The following is a 19,968-nucleotide window of genomic DNA, read 5'->3' on the forward strand; positions in this document are numbered from 1 at the left end:
TATAAACCAGGAGATCACGGTCAATTCCAGGTCAGGACATATACCCGGGCTTCGGGCTTGATCCCCAGTATGGGGTGTGCAGTGCAGGACGCAGCTGATCAATGATTCTCTCTCATCATTGATGTTTGTATCTCTCTCTACAGCTCCCATCCTCTCTGAAATCAATAAAAATGTATTTTTAAAAATCATGTGTCAGGAATATTATCCAAATTATAGCCAGGGTTGCTTTGGTGGCCAATTATTGGCCCCCACAGGCCTTATATGCTGCAGCTGGCCCAGGCTAGAGGTCTTTTGCCACCACTTGTTCCAGGCAGGGTTTTAAATGGGGCCTGCTTCCTCATCTCAACCAAAATGTCACCAAAGGGTATCTGATTGGGCGAGTCCAAATCATCTGCCTGATTTCCATTTGCAAGGGATTCTGGAAAAGTGAGTTTGAAAAAGTATTTGTTAGAAAAAGATTTTTTATTTTTTATTTTTACTGCAGTAACTTGTATTTCATAAAATGCAAATATCACATTTATATTCAGATGAATTTTTACATATGTAAACATACAGATCAAGAAAAAACATTTCTAGCACTCCAGAAAGTTCTCTCATGTCCTCTCCCGGGCAACCTCCCATGAGAGAACCTCTTCTAACACTATATATTAATTTGAACTTTGTCAGAATGGAATCCAACATATTATCATAGGAAACATCCAAACCTGCAGAGAATTTTATAAAAATTTATTTGAGCCCTAACCAGTTTGGCTCAGTGGATAGAGTGCTGGCTTGCGGACTGAAGGGTCCCGGGTTCAATTCCGGTCAAGGGCTTGTACCTTGGTTTTGGGCCATAATGTAAATGGGGGGTGTGCAGGAGGCAGCTGATCGATATTTCTAACTCTCTATCCCTCTTCCTTCCTCTCTGTAAAAAATAAATAAAAAATATATTAAAAAATTTTATTTGAGCCAAACAGAGGACACACCTGGAAGCAATATCTCAGCAGGCAGAAAAATGTTTCTCACAATGACAGTTTACAGTTTTTTTTTTATGCATTTGGAATTAAGGAGGGAATGTAAGGAAGATTACATGGAGGTGGGAGAAAACCAAGTGGAATTGGATTATTGAATATACATGTGCTATCCTCTGAATAGAGGTATTTCAAAGGTGTGCTAACCTAGATGCACAAAAACAAAGGACAGGGCTTGTGTAAGGCAAAGTGAGAATTTTTAAAGAAGTTATAGGCTTGAGGTGAGATTAACCATCATGACCTGCCTGGTTAAGAACTTAAGATCAGATCACCCTGTGTGGTTACTTCCATAGAACCCCTTTTTTTCATTCACAACCAGTATTTACTATTGTGTCTGGCTTCTTTCACTCAGCATTCAAGACTCAGGAGATTGTAATTTGTCTTGTTTGTCCTTTCCTCAATGTTCTGCAATGAACAAATAAGACTAATTTAATTTACTTTTATAGTTATTAGTATCTTTAAAAATAAGAGCAATACCTGCCAATTACAATGTTTTCAGAAAATAGTTTTGTTTTTTTTTTCAAGCAGAGAAAGTAGAACTTTAAAAATCAGGGAACTATCTATAATAATAAAAGTATAATATGTAAATTGACCAAATGACTGAACAGTGGACCGACCATTCGGACAACCTTCAAGATGACCTTCTGTGAAGCCGGGGCTGCAGCCACTGTGGCTGCGAGAGGTCGAGGCAGCCAGCATCAGGGGCTGCGAAGGTCTACTCTTGCACCAATTTCGTGCATCAGGCCTCTAATAGAAAAAAAATTAAATAAAGCAAAATCAGGGAAATATACAAAAACAGTTCATATTCATATACAGTATATATATAGTGGGGGTCACAATAAGATGTATGCTGCCCCAAAGCTGCAAGGTGCCTCCAACCTCCTCTCAGGTCCCTCATTGTTGTTCCCAAGCCCCAGCTGTTGGCAGTAGATGGATGTCTGCCAGTAGCTGGGTCCAGCTGCAGGAGTCAGCAGGAGGCCCCAGCAGAGGAAAAGCACCAACTTGTACATTTCCAGGGCCTGCTGTGGCTGGCACCGAGGATAGAGAAGAGGATCTTCCTGAGCTTCGGGGAGCCTCTCTGGCTGCAGAAATTCCAGACGGAGCCTTGGTATCCCGCTCTGGGAGGGGCCGTGTGCGGGTGGGAGCCAACCAGAGGAGGAGGGCAGTCCACTGCTTTGTCAGCTTCTCCCTTAACCTTGAACTGGCAGATATAAGCTGGGCCCCAGGGCCAGAGTCTCTTGTCAGGCCCTGCTGCAGTAGGAGTAGGAGCAGTGGCAGTCTTGGGGACAACATGCTGGTCAGGGGGCTTCCTCTGCGCTCAGTCCTGGTCAAAGGCTGCCAGCCCCTTCTCAGTGCCTCGCAGGAGGGACCGGGGAATCCCAGGGTGCCCACTGGAGAGGGAGCCGGAATCTCCACTCGCATGCCTCGTCCTTTCAGAGAGATCCCCTCCCCTGGTGACAACGGCTGGCTGAACCTATACCATTTCTGGAGGGAGAGGGGTTCACAGAATTTCCACTACCACCAAGTCCAGAACTTCCAGAAGTATGGCCCCATCTACAGGTAAGCCTGGTAGAGGGAGGGCTGGTGGGACAGGCAGGGAGAGGGGCCTGGACAGCTTTGCTGTGTTCCCCCTTCCCAAATCGCTTGCCCATTGCAGGTTCCTGACTACCTTCTGACTTTGCTTCTTCCATGCCTGGTGATGGTGGCAGGAGAATGGATAAGGCTTCCAGACAGTGGGTTCAATTCCCAGACTCAACCCTTCCCAGGTCTTATCCTTTGAAACTTTGTGGGGTGTGGGGATAGTAAGAGGACAAGCCTCTGTTAACTGGTTAACTGCCTCCTACATCCTTTATCCTGAGAACCCCTCGGAAGGTAAGCTTTCCACCCCATTGTCAGAGGGACTAAGGCTTTAGTCAACCAGTTAGATCCCTGTCCTGTTGGGCTGCTGGCCTCGCCCCTCAGCCCAGTGCATCTCTGGAGCCGCTGATTTTGTCCTTTCCTCTTGGCCTGGCTAGGCCCCCCTTCCACAAGCATCTGTCTTGCTATCTTGCTTTCTACCTGGAGGAAGGGACTTTGGTCTTTTGGCCTCAGTACTGCCACTCCCAGGGCTGGGATGAGGGGGGCGCAGGTATCTGAGGGCTGCCCCTGGTGGCAGGCCTTGCTTGTTCTGGTTCAGCAGTTTCTAAGGTGGGTCATCTTTAGGCCAGCCTGGGTTCTTTTCTGAGAGCATAGTTGAGGAGGATGGGAGGTGGTGGAGGTGATCGTTGGGAAGGGAGGGAAGAGCATCCTAGGGCATGTTGCTGGCTGGCTGGGTGGCTGGGGTGGGAGGGCAGGCTTATTTGTGCAGGGGTCCAGCTGCCCACTCTACTGGGTCACTTCCTCCCTGTCCCACAATCCATTTTGAAGCCTACAGTGCCTTTCTCACAGCAGGTTGGAGACCGAAAGGCCCTAGGCTGAGTTTCAGGCTTGGGAGAAAGTTATTCCGGAGTCTCTCTCTCTCCTAGGCCCATCAGTGCCTCTCCCTCAGCCTCCCTTCAGGGTTGTTCCTCTCTACCCCCTGCTTCCTGTGCCCGGAAGAACTCTTTACCAACCCCTTTCTGTTTTCTGAGTCACTTTTACCTGAGCCTTGAAGCATGTCCTTTAAATTGGCGTTAAAATCCCATTGCACTGAGGCCCAGGGAGAAGAGTCTTGCCAAGGTCACAGAGCTCACCAGGGCAAAGCCAGAGCGGGAACTGCCGCTGCCTGGGGCCGAGCACTGTGCCGCCTTGCTGTTCACACACACAGCCTAGGCACGGGGAATCTGAATAAATGTGAGGAATTTAAAATACAACTTTGGTAGATTTCTTCTTTCTGTTATTTTTAAATTGAATTTAGTGGGGTGACATTGCTTAATAAAATTATATAAGTTTCAGGGGTACAATTGTATTGTGTGTTCACCACCCCAAGTCAAGTCTCCTTCCATCACCATTTACCCCCCTTTACCCTCTTCAATCCCCCCATAGGTTTTTTTTTTGTTGTTTTGTTTTTTTTTTAAATACAAAGGCTGTTCTAGTTCATATTTATAGAATGATTTGGAAAATATAAACAAGCACAAATGAAAAATTGAAATCAGATACAATCTCAATTTTGATAATATGTAGATACCATTAGAAATGTGAATGTTATATACACTGTTTGGTGTTGTTCCACAGAAATATATCAAAGACTTCACTCCTCTTTTCTCTTTTTAATGTAGTTTAGAAAGGCAGCATTATAGTCCATAGTATGAATAAGCCATACTTTTTTAGTTGGTTCTTCAAAGTGCATTTGGGATTTTTGCTATTACACAAATGCAGTGATGAACCTCCTCATCCACTAGGCATCACAGTCCCCGGTCAGGTCATTGCCTTGAACTAGATTCCCAGAAGCAGAATTGATAATAATACTAGCAGTTCAAGGACTTTGCTGAGCCAGGGTGGGGCTTTGGAGCTAGTGGTGTGAGGACAAATAGTCCTTGGAAAAACTCTGAGGGGACCCTCTGGGAGACTTGGGAAGATAGCCTCAGGGTTTATAGGTCAGCAGTTAAAGCTGAATTCCTGAATTCTACGCCCTCAACCCCCCCCCCCCCCCTCTCCTGGCCTCCTCCCACTATTTTCATCACTGCAGGGAGGAAGCAGGGGAGGGAGGAGGAGGTGGGAAGGGAGGGAGAGAGAACTCAGCTTGTACCTGTACTAGTATGTATTTCTAATATTTTGCCTTAAAAATATCTTGAATGAACTTTCTTATGCAAAAGGCAGATTACTCCCCCCCCCCCCCCCCGGGGCCCCCAACACACACACAAAAGACAGATGTAAGTGACAAGTGGAATTTTCTGTGATTTTGAGAGAAGTTAACTTTAAAAGCAGACAGGCAGGCAGTGCAGGGGTTCAATGGGACACAAGGCAGATGGGACATAGGCAGGAGCAGACATGAAGTTTGAGCAGCCTAATCACAGGAAGCAATCAAGCAGAAATAATGAAATGTTTCTGGACTCAAAGCAGGAGGCATGGGAATCTAGGGAGAGCCTGCAGCAACAAAGTTCAGGACTGTTGCTGGGCAAGGACAACGAGGGAATCAATCAGGTGGTGACACAGGTGTCCATAGAGCAGGCTTGTCACACACACACACACACACACACACACACACACACACACACACACCTCTGGACTACAAAGCTACACGGGCAGCCCATTATTGGGCCCCCTTTCCCATGAAGGGAGTCTAAATCTGCTTGTAATAAATTTTCCACACTTTATTTTTTCATTTTTTAAAATATATTTTATTGATTTTTTTTACAGAGAGGAAGAAAGAGGGATAGAGAGTTAGAAACATTGATGAGAATCATCAATCAGCTGCCTCTTGCACACCCCATACTGGGGATGTGCCTGCAACCAAGGTACATGCCCTTGACCAGAATCGAACCTGGGACCTTTCAGTCTGCAGGCTGACACTCTATCCACTGAGCCAAACCGGTTTTGGCAATTTCCCACACTTTAGTTTAAATCTTCTGGTCCATGGATCTCATTCTTCTGCTTCCCAAGGCACAACCCCAGGGGAAAAACCTCCGCTCACAGTTCTGGTTATCAATTTCCTCAAGTTCTTGTATTTTCTCCTTCCTTCCTTCTTCCTTCCTTCCTTCCTTCCTTCCTTCCTTCCTTCCTTCCTTCCTTCCTTCCTTCCTTCCTTCCTTCCTTCCTTCCTTCCTTCCTCCTTCCCTCTTTCCCTCCTTCCTTAATCCTCATTGAGGTTATATTTTTATTGATTTTGGAGAAGAAGGGAGAGAGAGACATTGATGTGAGAGAAACAACAGTTGTATGGACTGCTGGCAAAGTTCTTGGTGAGGTACATCTGAGGATAAAAAAGGATTCTAGGGAAAGTAACCTCATGGATCATAGATTCCTGACTGGGCAGGTGTGGGTGGGTAGTCATATCCCAGACATTTTACTTCTTTAGTAAAAGGTTTATCTCTGCCTTAAGCATGCACTGCCCATTGTTTCTGTGCATCTAGGTGAGCACACCTTTGAAATGCCTCTTTAAGATCCCTCCTCTAAAACTGACCACTCTAGAGAGAATATATCAATCTTGTTAACTATCCTGTTATCCAATCCCTGCCTTGTCTTCTTCCACCTTCATATAATCTTCCTTATGTTCCCTCAAATTTCAAATGCATAAAAGATAGTGCAAAACTGTAGATCTCTGGAGCATTTCAGATCTTGCTTCCCTGCAAGGGTCCTCTGTTTGGGCCCACATAAAATCTTCTAAAATTCCCCACAGGCTTAGACATTTCTTATGCCAACAATCTGTACCTAGGTCAGTGTTTATTTTTATTTTATTTTTTAAATCCTCATCTGAGGATATTTTCCCATTGGTTTTAGAGAAAGTGGAAGAGAGAGGGAAAGACAGAGAGAAATATCGATGTGAGAGAAACACATTGATTGGTTGCTTCCTACACACACCCTGACCAGGGCCCCGGCCAAGGAGAAGCCTGTAACCAAGGTACGTGTCCTTGGCAGAAATTGAATCCAGGACCCTTTGGTTAGCAGGTCAACGCTCTATTCACTGAGCCAAACCAGCTAGGGCTGTTTGTGTGTGTGTTTTGTTTTGTTTTGTTTTTAAATTTTATTTATATTGATTATATATAGAGAGAAATAGAGAGAAACATCAATTTGTTGTTCCACTTATGTATGTATTCATTGGTTGATTCTTGTATATGCCCTGATGGGAAATCAAACCTGTAACTTTGGTGTGTTAGGATGATGTTCTAACCAACTGAGCTACCTGGCCAGGGCCAGTGTTGTTTTAATAGATACAAAGTGCTTTGTCAGGCCTATGATTGACTAGCCCATGTGTGTCCTATATATTATAGTAAGCTACATGGAGTCATTCCAGTACAGGGTCACTTCAGTGGTGACATGAGGGTTCCATGCTTCTGAGCTATGCAGTGGGTGAGCGAGTGAAGAGGGTCTGAACACTCAGAAAGAATAAGCATGGGATGAACTTGGGATGAGGACTTGATGGTCCATGGAAGATGGGTGGGGGCGAGGCTGGTCCTGGAGGACATGCTCTGGCATGACAGCAGCCAATGGATAATATGAGGAGCGTAAAACTGTCACTTAGAGAATGCCTGCCTACGGAGTCATATTCACAGACTTCATCTTATTCTTTAGCAGCCCTGTGAGAAAGGTACTGTATTCATTTCCATTTTATAAAAGAGGAAACTGAGACTCAGAGGGGGTGAGAGATAGCAAGAACCCTGTGGAACTGGGATCCACTTTCAGGGCCCTCTGCTCTGCACTCGAAGCCATGATGTGGTTACAGATGAGCCGAGCTCCTGTCCTGATTGCACAGGGTCTTTGAGGCTCTCCTCGATTCCTTATATCTTAGCCCTTCTCCTCCTTCCAGGGAGAAGCTTGGCAACATGGAGTCTGTTTTTATCATTGACCCTGAAGATGTGGCCCTGCTCTTTAAGTTTGAGGGTTCCACCCCAGAGCGATATTGTATCCCGCCCTGGGTCGCCTATCACCAGCATTACCAGAGACCCATCGGGGTCCTGTTCAAGTGAGTCTGGGGACAGAAGCTGGGGAGAGGGGCTGGGACGATGCTTGCTCTGTGCTGTCTGGTTGGGAACTCGAGGCACATCCCTGTCATCTTCCTACCTCCATGAAACAGATGGTAATGGTACTGAACTGCTGTGCCCACCAGCAAGGAAAGGGTCAGGCTGAAGATCTGAATGAGTAATTAAAGAACCTTGCAAAGTTCTCATTTATTAGTTCATTAAATCCCATCTTATTGAGAACCTACTATGTGCCAGACTTTGTGCCAGGCTCTGGGCTTTTAGCGACGTGTAAGGCAGGGCCCTGCCACTGTGCGTTCCTCACAGTCTAAGAGGGCAGTGAAACAGGACAAACCAGTGTATTTAGTGTAGTGGGTACCATTTCCCACCAAATTCCTCATCACAAATTTAAAACGACCATATCAAACGTTGGTGAGGATATGGAGCAACTAGAACTCTCCCAGATTGCTAGTGGGATGAAAACTGGTGCCAGCACTTTGAGATGATTGGCCATGACCTGCAATTGAATACACACAGCCTATGATGCAGCTGTCCTACTCTCAGGGATATATTTTAAAGAACATCCCTGAGGGGAAGGTAGCAGAATGTTGGCAACAGTGTCATTCATAAGCACAAAACCCAGGAAACCACCTGAACGCCAAACAGGAGTTTAAATTAGTGAGTGGTGGCATATGCCACTCATTATGAACAAACTCAGTGACAACCCCCCCCCCCCAACAGTGCAGATGATACTGAGACATATGAAATTTTGTCAAAAAAGCAAATCTCCCAAGGCATGTCAAGAAAGCATGTTTTAGAATTATATGTAGATCAGGTGAAGCTATACACAAAGCAAGCGAATCAGGTTGGAGGTCCCCTTAGTTGGGGAGGACCAGGTGGACACATAGAAGTTACTGTGATGTTCTTTGTTTCTTATTGGGTGGTGAGTTTATAAACCATTGTTGTAAACAAACAAAGCCTCCAAACTAGAGAGAGGGCTTTGCATGGATCTACTTTCAAGAGTGAACCATAAGCTGAGGCTTATCACTGACCCTATTCTGGGCATGTGACAGTCCCCACCAACGTGAATAAAGGGACATGCTAGGGTGCAGCAGAGAGGTTGATCAATTATGTCTGTGCAGGGGTCAGAGAGGATGACATACAGGAGCCCTTAAAAGGCAAGAGGAAGGAAAAGTGATGGAAAAGGCATACCTGTAGCTGAGGCAAAGATGAGGCAAAGACTAGGGCACTGAAAGAGACATAAAGGCTCCAAGATGCTCAGTTCCTACCTCGCAGCAGCAGCAGGAAGGGCTGGGGTCAGGTTTTGTTTTCCTTCATTCACTTTCTTCCTGTCTCTTCCTTTTTTTTTTTTTTTTTAAATATATATATATTTTATTGATTTTTTCTTACAGAGAGGAAGGGAGAGAGCTAGAGAACTAGAAACGTTGATGAGAGAGAAACATCGACCAGCTGCCTCTTGCACACCCCCCACCGGAGATGTGCCGGCAACCAACGTACATGCCCCTGACCGGAATTGAACCTGGGACCTTTCAGTCCACAGAACAACGCTCTACCACTGAGCCAAACCGGTTTCAGCCTGTCTCTTCCTTAAGGCCCAACAGAAATAGGGAGCAGAGGGTGTTGGGAGGAGTGAGGGCTGGCACACATGAGTGCTGGACTCTGAGCTGTGACTTGGCCTCCTGGGAGAGCTCGTCTGTGTGTGCAAGCCTGGGATTTGTGGCCATGAGGGCCCAAAGGGCCTGTGTTTTCACAGGAAGTCAGGAGCCTGGAAGAAAGACCGACTGGCCCTGAACCAGGAGGTGATGACACCAGATGCCATGAAAAACTTCATCCCCCTGCTGGACACGGTGTCCCAGGACTTCATCAGCATCCTGCACAGGCGCATCAAGCAGCAGGGCTCTGGAAAGTTCTCAGGGGACATCAGTGATGACCTGTTTCGCTTTGCTTTTGAGTGTAAGGGGGTGGGAGAACCCAGCGTCCCACCTTGAGACCCAGCCAGCATAGACCCTGAAGAAGTGGTGGAATTGGTTTTTGGGATGGGCTACTGAAAACATTTTCTGCCATTTTACCCAGGGGATGCTGAACACTCTTATCTAGCATTTATACTATGGGGGCAAGGGTCTCCACAGTTTAGGTCCCCATTGTCACTACCCTCTAAAAGACAGAGTATGGCTCAGCCCTGCATTCTGCAAATCTCTCTCTTGGGCCTTTGAGGTCTTAGAGGGGAAGGGAGGATTGGGTGGTTAATCTGAATTGGGTATTCAAGAAGGTATAGCAGTTATTCAGATAGGGTAAGGAGGTTGGGCAGTCTGGGTAGAGGGAACAGCCCATACAAAGGCCCTGTGGCATGATGACAGTCATGTGATCACTGCAGGAGATCTGGGATGCCCAGAGTTTGGTATAAAATCAGCATTCACATTTCTGACCCCATAGGTGGGAAAAACTAGGGGTTGTTGTGACTTCTTTTTTTTTTTTTTAAAAAATCTATTTTTTATTGATTTTATACAGAGAGGAAGAGAGAGGGATAGAGAGTTAGAAACATCGATGAGAGAGAATCATCTATCAGCTGCCTCTTGCACACCCCCTACTGGGGATGTGGCAGCAACCAAGGTACATGCCCTTGACCGGAATCTAACCCTTCAGTCCCCAAGCCAACGCTCTATCCACTGAGCCAAACTGGTCTCGGCATGTTGTGACTTCTTAAGTCTAGCCAAGGTGGTTCTTGTATGGCCAATTACTAGGGCTTTATGTCTTCTAGTCTTCCATCTGGCCTGAAACAGGAAGTATTTCGCCAATTTGGTTAATTACAGCTAAAGAATCTCTCTTCCTGGACAAAAGCCCAGCACCTGCTTGGGTGCTAGTGGAAGGGTGGATGGAATTGTTTCATCCCAGCCTGGGCCCACTCCCGGCTATGCTGGAGACTGCTTCCCACCCAAGTGATCCCTTTTCAGGGTCTTCTGCTTGCTCCCTGAGTGGTTATCAGAGGGCAGTTTTCCTCAGTCCTAAAATTGCAGCCCCATAGCCTCAGTTTCTGTTTCTTTACTGAAGGAGATGGAGATCGGGTCAGGAGGTCCTATGTGTTGGCAGGAGTGGGTTGGTGGGGGTTCCTGGGAGCAGAGTCTCCTCAGCTTGTACTTATCCCCGCAGCCATCACCAACGTCATATTTGGGGAACGTTTGGGGATGTTGGAGGAGATTGTGGACCCTGAGGCTCAGCGTTTCATTGATGCTGTTTACCAGATGTTCCAAACCAGTGTCCCCATGCTCATGCTTCCTCCAGGCCTGTTTCGTCTGTTCAGGACCAAGACATGGCGTGACCATGTGGCTGCATGGGATGTGATTTTCAGTAAAGGTGAGGATTCCTCTGGCTATGCCCTGGGCAGCTAGGAGAGCCTTATCTACCTCAGGGGGAGGGAAACCCAGGTTTGGGTGGACACACACACACACACACACACACACACACACAGCCAGAAGCCCCAAGTCTCGGCCTGCTTCTTTGCCCCAGTTATGTCAATGGACACTGACTTGCTATGTGGGTAGGGATGGGTATCAGGGAGGTCCTATAAGCCCTGGGATTGGTGAGTTGAAGGCCAGCTGTTGGGAATGATCAGATCTTTATGGAGAAAGAAGATCTAGATGTCCATCATGTTCTTCTAAGGAGCCCATGATCACCAACATAGATTAAGGCTAATGTTTTAGACCCGGCTATACTTGGGGACAGACTGGGACTTGGGTGAGGGAAATTAGTAAAGTAGGGTGGAGAAGGCTAATTGGAATATGGTGATGATGTGAGACCTGGAGTCAAATCCCTTCTCTGCTCCTGACACCCATCTAACCCTGGGCAAGTCACTATCCTCTGTGGGCTTCTGTTTTCTTACCTGTAAAATGGTGATAATATCTCTTACTCAATAGTACTATGGTCAAGAATTAAACAAAGAAACAGATAGGAAGGGCTTAGCAGATAGTATGTGCTCAGTAAAATGCAGCTAGAAAGTGCACCACTTCAGCATCTCCAAGCCCTTGGCCCATCCCTCTCACCAAGGGTCCATCCCTTCACTTCTGCCTGTAGAGAGCCTCACTCTTTCCCCCCCCTCCTGCCCATCCACAGCTGAAAAATACACCCAGAACTTCTACTTGGACTTGAGACAGAAAAGAGACTTCAGTAATTACCCAGGTGTCCTCTACCGCCTCCTGGAAAATAACAAGCTGCTTTTCGAGGACGTCAAGGCCAACATTACAGAGATGTTGGCAGGGGGCGTGGACACGGTGAGGTGATCGTAGGGGTATACTCTGTCCCTTCCTGTGTCTGTGTCCCTTCTCCACCAGTTTGCATCATTCAAAACCTTGTCCATGTGGGGTAGATCTCCTTCTCTTGATTTTATTTTCTAAATAACCATCTCCTAGGAGGCTGAGGTCAAGTCATCTCTTGAGGCTGATCCAACATTTTTTTAACCTATGAGAAGGGAGAAACTAGGCATAGGTGGTGAGCCCTTCAGTCATAGATCAGGACACAGCTCACTGGATTCAGAAAGGCAGGCAGGACCTCAGAAAAGCTGGGAGCCAGTGGAATTAGCCCTGGGCTCTGCCTTCTAGAATCCTTTTGTTGTCTTCCATTCTCCCCCACATATTAGTTTGCTAGGGCTGCACACAAAGTACCACACACACAATGGCTTGAACAACAGACATGTACTTTTCTCACAGTTCTAGAACTAGAAGTCCAAGATCAAGGTGTCAGCAGGGTTGGTTTCTTCTGAGGCTCCTCTTCTCCCTTATGTCTTCGCACAGTAATCCCTCTGTGTGTGTGTGTCAGTGTCCTGATCTCTTCTTATAAGGACATCAGTCCTATTAGATTAGGGTTTACCCCAGTGATCTCATTTTACTTTATTACCTCTTTAAAAACATTGCAACCAAATACAGTCACATTGTGAGGTATTGGGGGTTAGGGCTTCAACATATGAATTTGGGGGAACACAATTTATCCCATGACAAGGATGGCCACCATACCATAGTCATAAGGTTGGATGAGTAGGCCTGGATTGGGCACTGACAATGCTAAGAGGCCCTGCAGGATGGGGAGAGGCCCCTTAAAGGAGCTAAAATTCAACTTGTGTCTTGAAGGCTGTTGCCAGGAGGAGGAAGGGAAAATAACATTTCGGGACAAGAGAGAAGATATATGTGTCAAGTCCCCTGGGTGAATAACTTTATTTCCTAGGTATCTTATTTACATCGTGCTCTATCAACCCAAATCACTATGCTCAATTAATGGAAGACTTTCAGTCCCAGTGACAGGCTGCAGATGGACCCTTTGAGTTTATTTTATTTAAAAAAACATATCTATTTATTGATTTCAGAGAGGAAGGAAGAAGGAGAAACAGAAGCATCAATGATGAGAGAGAGAATTATTGATGGGCTGCCTCCTGCACACCTCCTGCTGGGGATCAAGCCCGCAACCTGGGCATGTGCCCTTGTCTAGAATCAAACCTGGGACCCTTTAGTCCGCAGGCTGATGCTCTAGCCACAGAGCCAAACCGGCTAGGGCTAAGTTTATTTTAAATCTAGTTCTTGTCAGTTATGTAGAAGGGATCTCCAAAAAGTGCTTACCTGAACCAAAACAGCTATTATTGTTAGGTAATGTTTATTGGGCATGCACTATATGGTAGGCAGGACCTAAGCTTTTCATATGTATTAATTCAGTACGTGCTCACAAACTAAATTATGAGGAATGTTACTATTATCCCCCTTTTCAAATGAGGAAATTGGGGCACAGAGAGATTAACACACAAGTATTTTCTGAGTAGCCACCCTGTCCAGCTTTGGAAATAGTGAGACAAATACACAGATTTGATTCAAGCCTTAAAGGCCTACAGACTGGCTTCCATGGTTGGGAAGGGAATTGTAGGAAGAGGGAACAGCCGGAGGAAGATTTCTGGGCTTCAGGAGCTGCATGTAGCTCAGTGCAGCTAGGGTATTAGGTACATGTTGGAGAGAAGTGATGGCGAGGCTGGGAGCAGCAGGCAGGTGTTGAGTACTCTGTACTTGATCTGGACTTATTCTGGGGGATCTGGGCTTGATCTGGGGAGTCAGACAAGGATTTCCAACTGGGAAGTGACTGGATGCCATGCTTTCATGATTGCTCCTGCTGGGAGGAAGGAGTGTTCCGACTTTTTGGACAAAAATATGATTCTTGGTAAGTTATGTGCAACAACCCATGCCCTAATTATAGGAGGGAGGGCTGTACCAACCTGGGGTCCCACCACAAAGGTAGGGACTTGATGAGGGTCACTCACTCATACCTCCAGGGATGGGCAAATGGTCATGACACTGACTAACAATGAGATTAGCAGGTTCATCTTAGTATAACCATATGCTAATTGCAACACAGATAGGAACCAGAGTGGTGGTTCTGGCTTCATTATCTGAGCCTTCTTTCCCACTTCACTACTATAGGCAAATGCTAAATTTTGTGAAGTTCTACTGAGGAGACACTGCTTGTTTAACAGGCATTTCAGCAGGAATGGCAGTTAGTCAGGGAGAACTGTTACAGAAGGGGGCTTTGGCCTCTGAGGGCTCCAGAGTCCTTTGGAAGAAGGCCTTGGTTGTGTGGGTTCTCTCTACTGGCTGGGGAGGCTCTGGTGACATGAGGGATGAGGGTAGGGACAAGTGGTACCCCAAACATTCCTGCCTGGGCTGGAGAAAGCCTCTGGCACATTTGTCTTTTGAATTGGACTTTGCTTTTGTAGATGATGGTCTCTGGATACTGGGACAAGTATCCAGAGACCATGTTCTTGGAAGATGTTCTTGGAAATAAAAATGTAGCACAAGCCTAGGTGCCTCAGGAGTGACAGGTCCTCCTGGTCTTCTGCATCCTGACACTCCCTCCCAGACGTCCATGACACTGCAGTGGCATTTGTACGAGATGGCACGCAGCCTGAGAGTGCAGGAGATGCTGCGGGAGGAGGTTCTGGCTGCCCGGCGCCAGGCTGGGGAAGACATGAGCAGGATGCTGCAGTTGGTCCCGCTTCTAAAAGCTAGCATCAAGGAGACACTGAGGCAAGCTCACACCCACCCATGCCTGCCTCCTTCCCAATCCTGGCCAGGTTCAGCATGGTGCCTGGGGACTGGTGGAGATTGGTAGCAGAAAGTGAGAAGTCTGAGAAGACAGCTGGGAATGGGGAGGAGGGAAGAGAGTCCTGATCTTGCCTCCAGATTCCCCAGGGTGCTGCCACTGGGCCTGAGATGCATGCTGGGTGTGGGGCTTTGGGGCTTTGTCCTGGCCTCAGGGCATTAGCTTCTGAATGCCTTCCTCCGGCAGACTCCACCCCATCTCTGTGACTCTGCAGAGATACCTCGCAAACGACTTGGTTCTTCAAGATTACATGATTCCTGCCAAGGTAGGTACAGCAGGGCTGTAGGACCTGCCACTTAGACAGGAGGTTGGGGTCTGACTACAGTTGCCTACAGATGGGGGCTTCTGCCTGTGTTCCTGGAGCTGCCTGATGGGTCCTTGGCAGCAGCAAAGTTTGAAGAACAAACTTGTTAGGCATAGTGGGTGATCCCTGGAATGTTGCTGGAGCCCAGAGTTAGGAGGGAAACCCCATGGGTCACCTGGGTCTTCTGGTGCTGAGGAAAGGGAAGGACAATCCCTTGGGCCATCCCTGGCCTACTGGCTTCAGTCATGCTCCTTTGATGGGTGAAGCTCAGGGAGAAGGGGGGTCTTGTTCAAGGTCATCCAGTGGGCAGTGTCTTCTGGACAGCTGGGAAGCTGGGCTGGGGAGTGGGGTGGGGAAGCTGGGTTATGCTCCTGGCTGTGAGGAGGTGAGGCCTACTTAGGCCTCTGCTCACCTTGTCCCCAGACATTGGTGCAGGTGGCCGTCTATGCCATGGGTCAAGACCCCACCTTCTTCCTCAATCCGGGCAAATTTGACCCCACCCGATGGCTGGGTAAAAACAAGGACCTCATCCACTTCCGGAACCTGGGCTTTGGCTGGGGTATTCGGCAGTGTGTGGGTCGCAGGATCGCCGAGCTTGAGATGACACTCTTCCTTATCCATGTGAGTCTGCCTGGGGACCTCTGGGCACCCTGGGCTGGCTTTGGCCTTAACGAAAGCACCATCCCTTCTACTCCCATCTCTGTTCAGAACCCTCCCCAACAATTCCCTTCTGCCTCCTCTTTTAGGCTAATATACTTGTCACCAATTGGTGCCCCTGGCCATGTGTCCACCATGCTGGTGATGGGATGGGGGTAGGGTGGGATAAGGTTCTTTAGAAACTGAAGCAAAAGCCTGAATCAAGGGAACAGCACTATTGGTGTGTTCTCAGGTTACATAGTAGCTGGTGTGGACCCCTTAGAGCTCCCCAAATCCCACTCAATAGGCATTGCCTACAGGTGAATGAGTCTGGCCCGGGGGGATGGATTCTCCCCACCTGTCACTAAGTCCATCACCCCTCCTTCTCAGATTCTGGAGAACTTCAGAGTTGAAATCCAGCATCTCAATGATGTGGGCACAACATTCAACCTCATCCTGATGCCCGACCAGCCCATTTTCTTCACTTTCCGGCCCTTCACCCCGGACCTGCCCAAGGCTTGACTGAGAGAGTGGTGTGAAAGGAAGGCCTGAGGGATGGGGCAGGGGCCCATGGAGGTGTCTGCATCCTGAGCTCCTGGTTCCCCACCCCTGCTCCTTTATGCCCCAACTCAGTGGAGGCACTTCTCTTTTACCCACCTCTTCCCCTAGTTCCACACTCCATGAAAGCAATAAAGGGCTGAACTACGTGAAGTGTTTTCATTTCCCTCTGGCCCCTAAGGGATCACTCCTGTGGAGATGCTCTCTGATGGATCAACAGTTGGATCTGAGCACAAATGGGCAGCCACACCTGAAGCCATTTCTGCTGGGATCCACCTACCTACAGCTCAGGAGCCAGCAGGATCAAGCCTCCTGCTTCCTGGGTCTGAGAGCAGATGGAGGGCTATTGCTACTGTGCCCAGGCCAGCAGGCAGAGGGACAGAGGACCTGATGGAGCTCTGCTGAGAGAACAGGGCATCTGGGGCAGACCCACCTATCAGAGGCGAGGCTAGTGCAGTGCTTTGCTTGGCTGAACTTTGGGTTGGAGTTCCAGGTGGGGCATGAAGACTTCCTGCCAAGGTCCAGCCAGAGACTTGGGCATGACCAGGGCTGAGGCCTGTGGGTAAGGGGCTAGTATGAGGTGGCTGACTCTGGGGATAGAAGGCCAGTATGCTTCCTCTGCCCCACCTGACCCTTCTCTGGCTTTTCTAGGCCTCAAATTTCTGCTCTAGGGGAACATGCCCACTTTTCTAAGCTCTGGGCTGTAGGCAGGGAGACTGCAGCAGAATCTTTGGTCCATTATTTGAACTGATCCCAATTTTAGCCCCCCTCACCCCTTCTGAGTTCCATAACTTCTGATCTGAACCAGGTGCTTGATACTTTCTGGTCCTTGACTACCCAAATCTAAGTCCTGCTGGCAGTCAGGGAAGCTAGTCCTATTTGGGACAGCAGCCTAGTTAGCTTGAAGCCTTTTATAGTGGACTCTGTAGGTTCTGAGTCCATTGTTAAAGTCTTTCTGCTTTTCCCCATCACAATACTCTTTATTGTCTCTCTCCTTCCTTTCTCTTCTCCTGGTTTGAGTCATCTTTGACTCAGAAATGTTAGAGCTGGAAAGGGTCTTACTATCAGAGAGGTCAAGCTCTGCATGGGATAGATAGGGAAACTGAAGCCTAGAGAGGTTGCCTGAGTCACCCAAGGGCACATTGCATGCTCTTAGCTAGAACCCAGGGCTTCTTTCTGTGGAGGACTCCTTCCTTTAGTCCCATCTGCTTTCCTGTCCCTGGCTACAGTGACGGGACGTTTCACACTATTATAACTGATTGCCACAGGCAGACTTCAAGTGTCTCCCTTCCCAAGAAACAGGTAAACTAGACTTGAAGGAATTTTATTATGGTAGATGTTTGGGAGCTGGTGGAAATCCCACCCTCCATCACATCACCTAACAGAGTTGGTCTCTGGTGGTCTCACTTCTTCCAAAAGCCTGGAAGGAGTTTGTTTCTATGGCTTCACTGTTGGAGCCTTTCTGCTTTGGAAGGACTTTTCTCCCTACCCTCCTGGGTCCACCATGGCCTTCAGCTCTCCAAAGATGGAAGGCAGGAGACTATTTCACTGCAGCAGAGGGCCCAGGCCCAGAATGAGGTCTGGGAGAAGAATCTGGGTACCTCCAGCCTGCCCTGACCCAGGAAAGAGGCAAATGCTCACTGACTTACAGATTTAATGAAGTCATTTTGAGGTTGTGGTAAAAAACCCCAGCACATAATGAGGGAGCTGCTCCAGTTCTCAGGTCTGCTAGGAGTTTGAGGGCTTGATGAACTTCGTCTCTGAGCTGGGCAGCAAGGGGCCCCCTTTTGAGGGTTGCTTATAGTCCTTGGCTTGGGTTGAGGAATTCTGCAATTGTGCAAAGCAAGATGAAGTGAGTTTGCCCTTGCCTCGAGGAGCACGGGGCCCATTGAAATGCAGCTTGCCTGGCAAGCCATGTCTTAGAGGGCCATGACTTCCCAAAGATTTTCAAACTCATTTAACCATAGAGATTGTATCCAATTTCTCTGGGGCCCAGCAGGTGAATTTGCACAGGAATCCCTATGTTCCCTGTCAGTTCCCCATCTTCTTCAGACATGACCAAGAGCCTGGAATTGAGCTGAGTACTAATGGCTCAAGAGCAGGAGCAATCAGAGGTTTTGCTCTGGGGGCTGGGTGGCCCAGGCTGATCTTGAGGCACAGTTGTGAGCAGGTCTATTAGTTTTTAAGAAACCGCAATGTTTCTGGCAACATGCTCCTATCCCTGGCAGGTCTGGAGCATTGCAGTTGCCCAAGAAAGGTGTGCTCACAGGACAATCTTAGGCACTACGGCGTTGGGTGGTGGCCATGTGTACTTTGCTCATGAGCAAATCAGTCCTAAAGTATAGCCAGTCCCAGAGCACTCCAGGAGTCTTTTGGTTCTCACCATCACCATGGGGGAGGGGTAGTTCTGACAAAGTTTTCTATTCCCTTAGAGTCTTAGTCCCTAAGGCTTAGACAGGTGAGGAATTGAGACAAGGCCAGGGCTTCTTCTGTTGGTAATAGAGTAGAAGCTGAGCCTATGTCCTCTGAATTCCAGCTAAGGTGCTGGCTCCCCTGGACAGTTTTTTTCAAGGCCCAGTGACTCCGGGGAGAAGTTGCCAGCTCTACCGCCCGAACCCCAGGGAGCTCTTCCAGAGGGTTCACTCACAGGCAGGTCTGCGAAGATGGAGTTTGAAGGGTGACCCAAGCCGTTCTCTTGTGCCTGCAGCTGTGTGGCCAAGACCTGCTTCTCTCGTCCCCAGCATCGAGCTGAGTCCTCTAACTGCCACCATGGAAAGGACAGATGGGGTACCTCTAAGTAGCAGGGCCCATCCCTGAGATCTGAGACAACCAGAGCTTGAGCCTGTTCTCTGGCAGAAAGCAAAACCCTGGGCAATTTGAGCTTGCTGCTTCCCCAAGAGACCTTGGGTGGCAGGGCTGGGAAGAGAAGGCCAAGTCATTCTGACTAAGACACAGATGGATCTTCTTTGAGTTCCAATAGCATACTGAACCCTGACTCTGAGTCCACACTGATTCTTGACTCTGGTCATAGATTGAGCCTGGCTCACACACTGATCCCCAACCCTGGTCATGGGCCAAGTGGTGAGCTTGCCCAGTCTGACCAACTCCTTTGCCTCACCTACCTGGTTTTCCAGGGATAGGATCCGGTTATAAACTTGTTCCAGTTTGGCCAGGAGGTTAATCTTGTCTGAAGTGTTGCTAAGAAGATCCTGTGGGCAAAGCAGAAACTCACATATGGCTCCAGCTGAGGCCAAACTCAGCTCTCTGATGTAGAGCCTCAGACAAGGGCTAAAGCCTCTTTTTGAAGTTCAGACCTGATATGGCATGTACTTTTTTCACAGCTGTTCTTCCCACAGATTTTGGATATATGGTTTTTGCCCATCAATTTTATTATTATTTATTATTATTTAAAAATATATTTTATGATTTTTTACAGAGAGGAAGGGAGAAGGATAGAGAGCTAGAAACATCGATGAGAGAGAAACATCGACCAGCTGCCTCCTGCACACCCCCTGCTGGGTATGTGCCCGCAACCAATGTACATGCCCTTGACCGGAACCAAACCTGGGACCTTTCAGTCCGTAGACTGACGCTCTATCTACTGAGCACAAACTGATTTTGGCTATTATTTATTATTTTTAATCCTCATCTGAGGATATATTTTTTATTGATTTTAGAGCGAGGAAAGGAAAGAGAGAAATAAAGAAAGAGAAAGAGAGAGAGAGAAACAGAGAGAGAGAGA

General features: G+C 47.8%; 2 protein-coding genes across 3 annotated transcripts in view; one reads left to right on the plus strand and one right to left on the minus strand.

The window, feature by feature from the left end:
- Positions 1 to 2,232: 2,232 nt before the first annotated feature.
- On the plus strand, positions 2,233 to 16,373 carry LOC118728890 (cholesterol side-chain cleavage enzyme, mitochondrial). Of its 2 annotated transcripts, XM_036455900.2 has the most exons (9): positions 2,237 to 2,570; positions 7,432 to 7,587; positions 9,357 to 9,556; positions 10,751 to 10,954; positions 11,711 to 11,868; positions 14,486 to 14,652; positions 14,915 to 14,993; positions 15,456 to 15,653; positions 16,059 to 16,373. In XM_036455900.2, the coding sequence occupies exons 1-9, from the start codon at positions 2,302 to 2,304 to the stop codon at positions 16,188 to 16,190; spliced, it is 1,563 nt and encodes a 520-aa protein (XP_036311793.1). In that variant the 5' UTR covers positions 2,237 to 2,301; the 3' UTR covers positions 16,191 to 16,373. The 2 variants fall into 2 exon arrangements, with proteins under 2 accessions (XP_036311782.1, XP_036311793.1); XM_036455889.2 differs by lacking the exon at positions 16,059 to 16,373 and having other exon boundaries at positions 2,233 to 2,570; positions 15,456 to 16,030.
- Positions 16,374 to 17,805: 1,432 nt separating this feature from the next.
- Positions 17,806 to 19,968, minus strand: part of CCDC33 (coiled-coil domain containing 33) — a 98,716-nt gene continuing 96,553 nt past the window's right edge. Inside the window, exons 17-19 of the mRNA XM_036455850.2 lie at positions 19,349 to 19,435; positions 18,874 to 18,987; positions 17,806 to 18,053 (exon numbers count right to left, since the gene is read on the minus strand). Of these exons, the coding sequence (XP_036311743.1) occupies positions 17,955 to 18,053; positions 18,874 to 18,987; positions 19,349 to 19,435 (300 nt within the window). The 3' untranslated portion in view covers positions 17,806 to 17,954. The remainder of the gene's footprint in view (positions 18,054 to 18,873; positions 18,988 to 19,348; positions 19,436 to 19,968) is intronic.

The sequence above is a fragment of the Pipistrellus kuhlii genome, unplaced genomic scaffold, assembly GCF_014108245.1.
Source record: "Pipistrellus kuhlii isolate mPipKuh1 unplaced genomic scaffold, mPipKuh1.p scaffold_m20_p_1, whole genome shotgun sequence".
In the NCBI taxonomy this organism is placed as follows: domain Eukaryota; kingdom Metazoa; phylum Chordata; class Mammalia; order Chiroptera; family Vespertilionidae; genus Pipistrellus; species Pipistrellus kuhlii.

What these genes read in the sequence shown, in the direction of transcription:
- LOC118728890 (XM_036455889.2), top strand. Translation starts at nt 2,302, where the DNA reads ATGCTGGTCAGGGGGCTTCCTCTGCGCTCAGTCCTGGTCAAAGGCTGC. An exon ending in AAGTATGGCCCCATCTACAG is followed by an intron (nt 2,571 to 7,431) that starts GTAAGCCTGGTA and finishes TCCTCCTTCCAG; the next exon opens with GGAGAAGCTTGGCAACATGG. An exon ending in CCCATCGGGGTCCTGTTCAA is followed by an intron (nt 7,588 to 9,356) that starts GTGAGTCTGGGG and finishes GTGTTTTCACAG; the next exon opens with GAAGTCAGGAGCCTGGAAGA.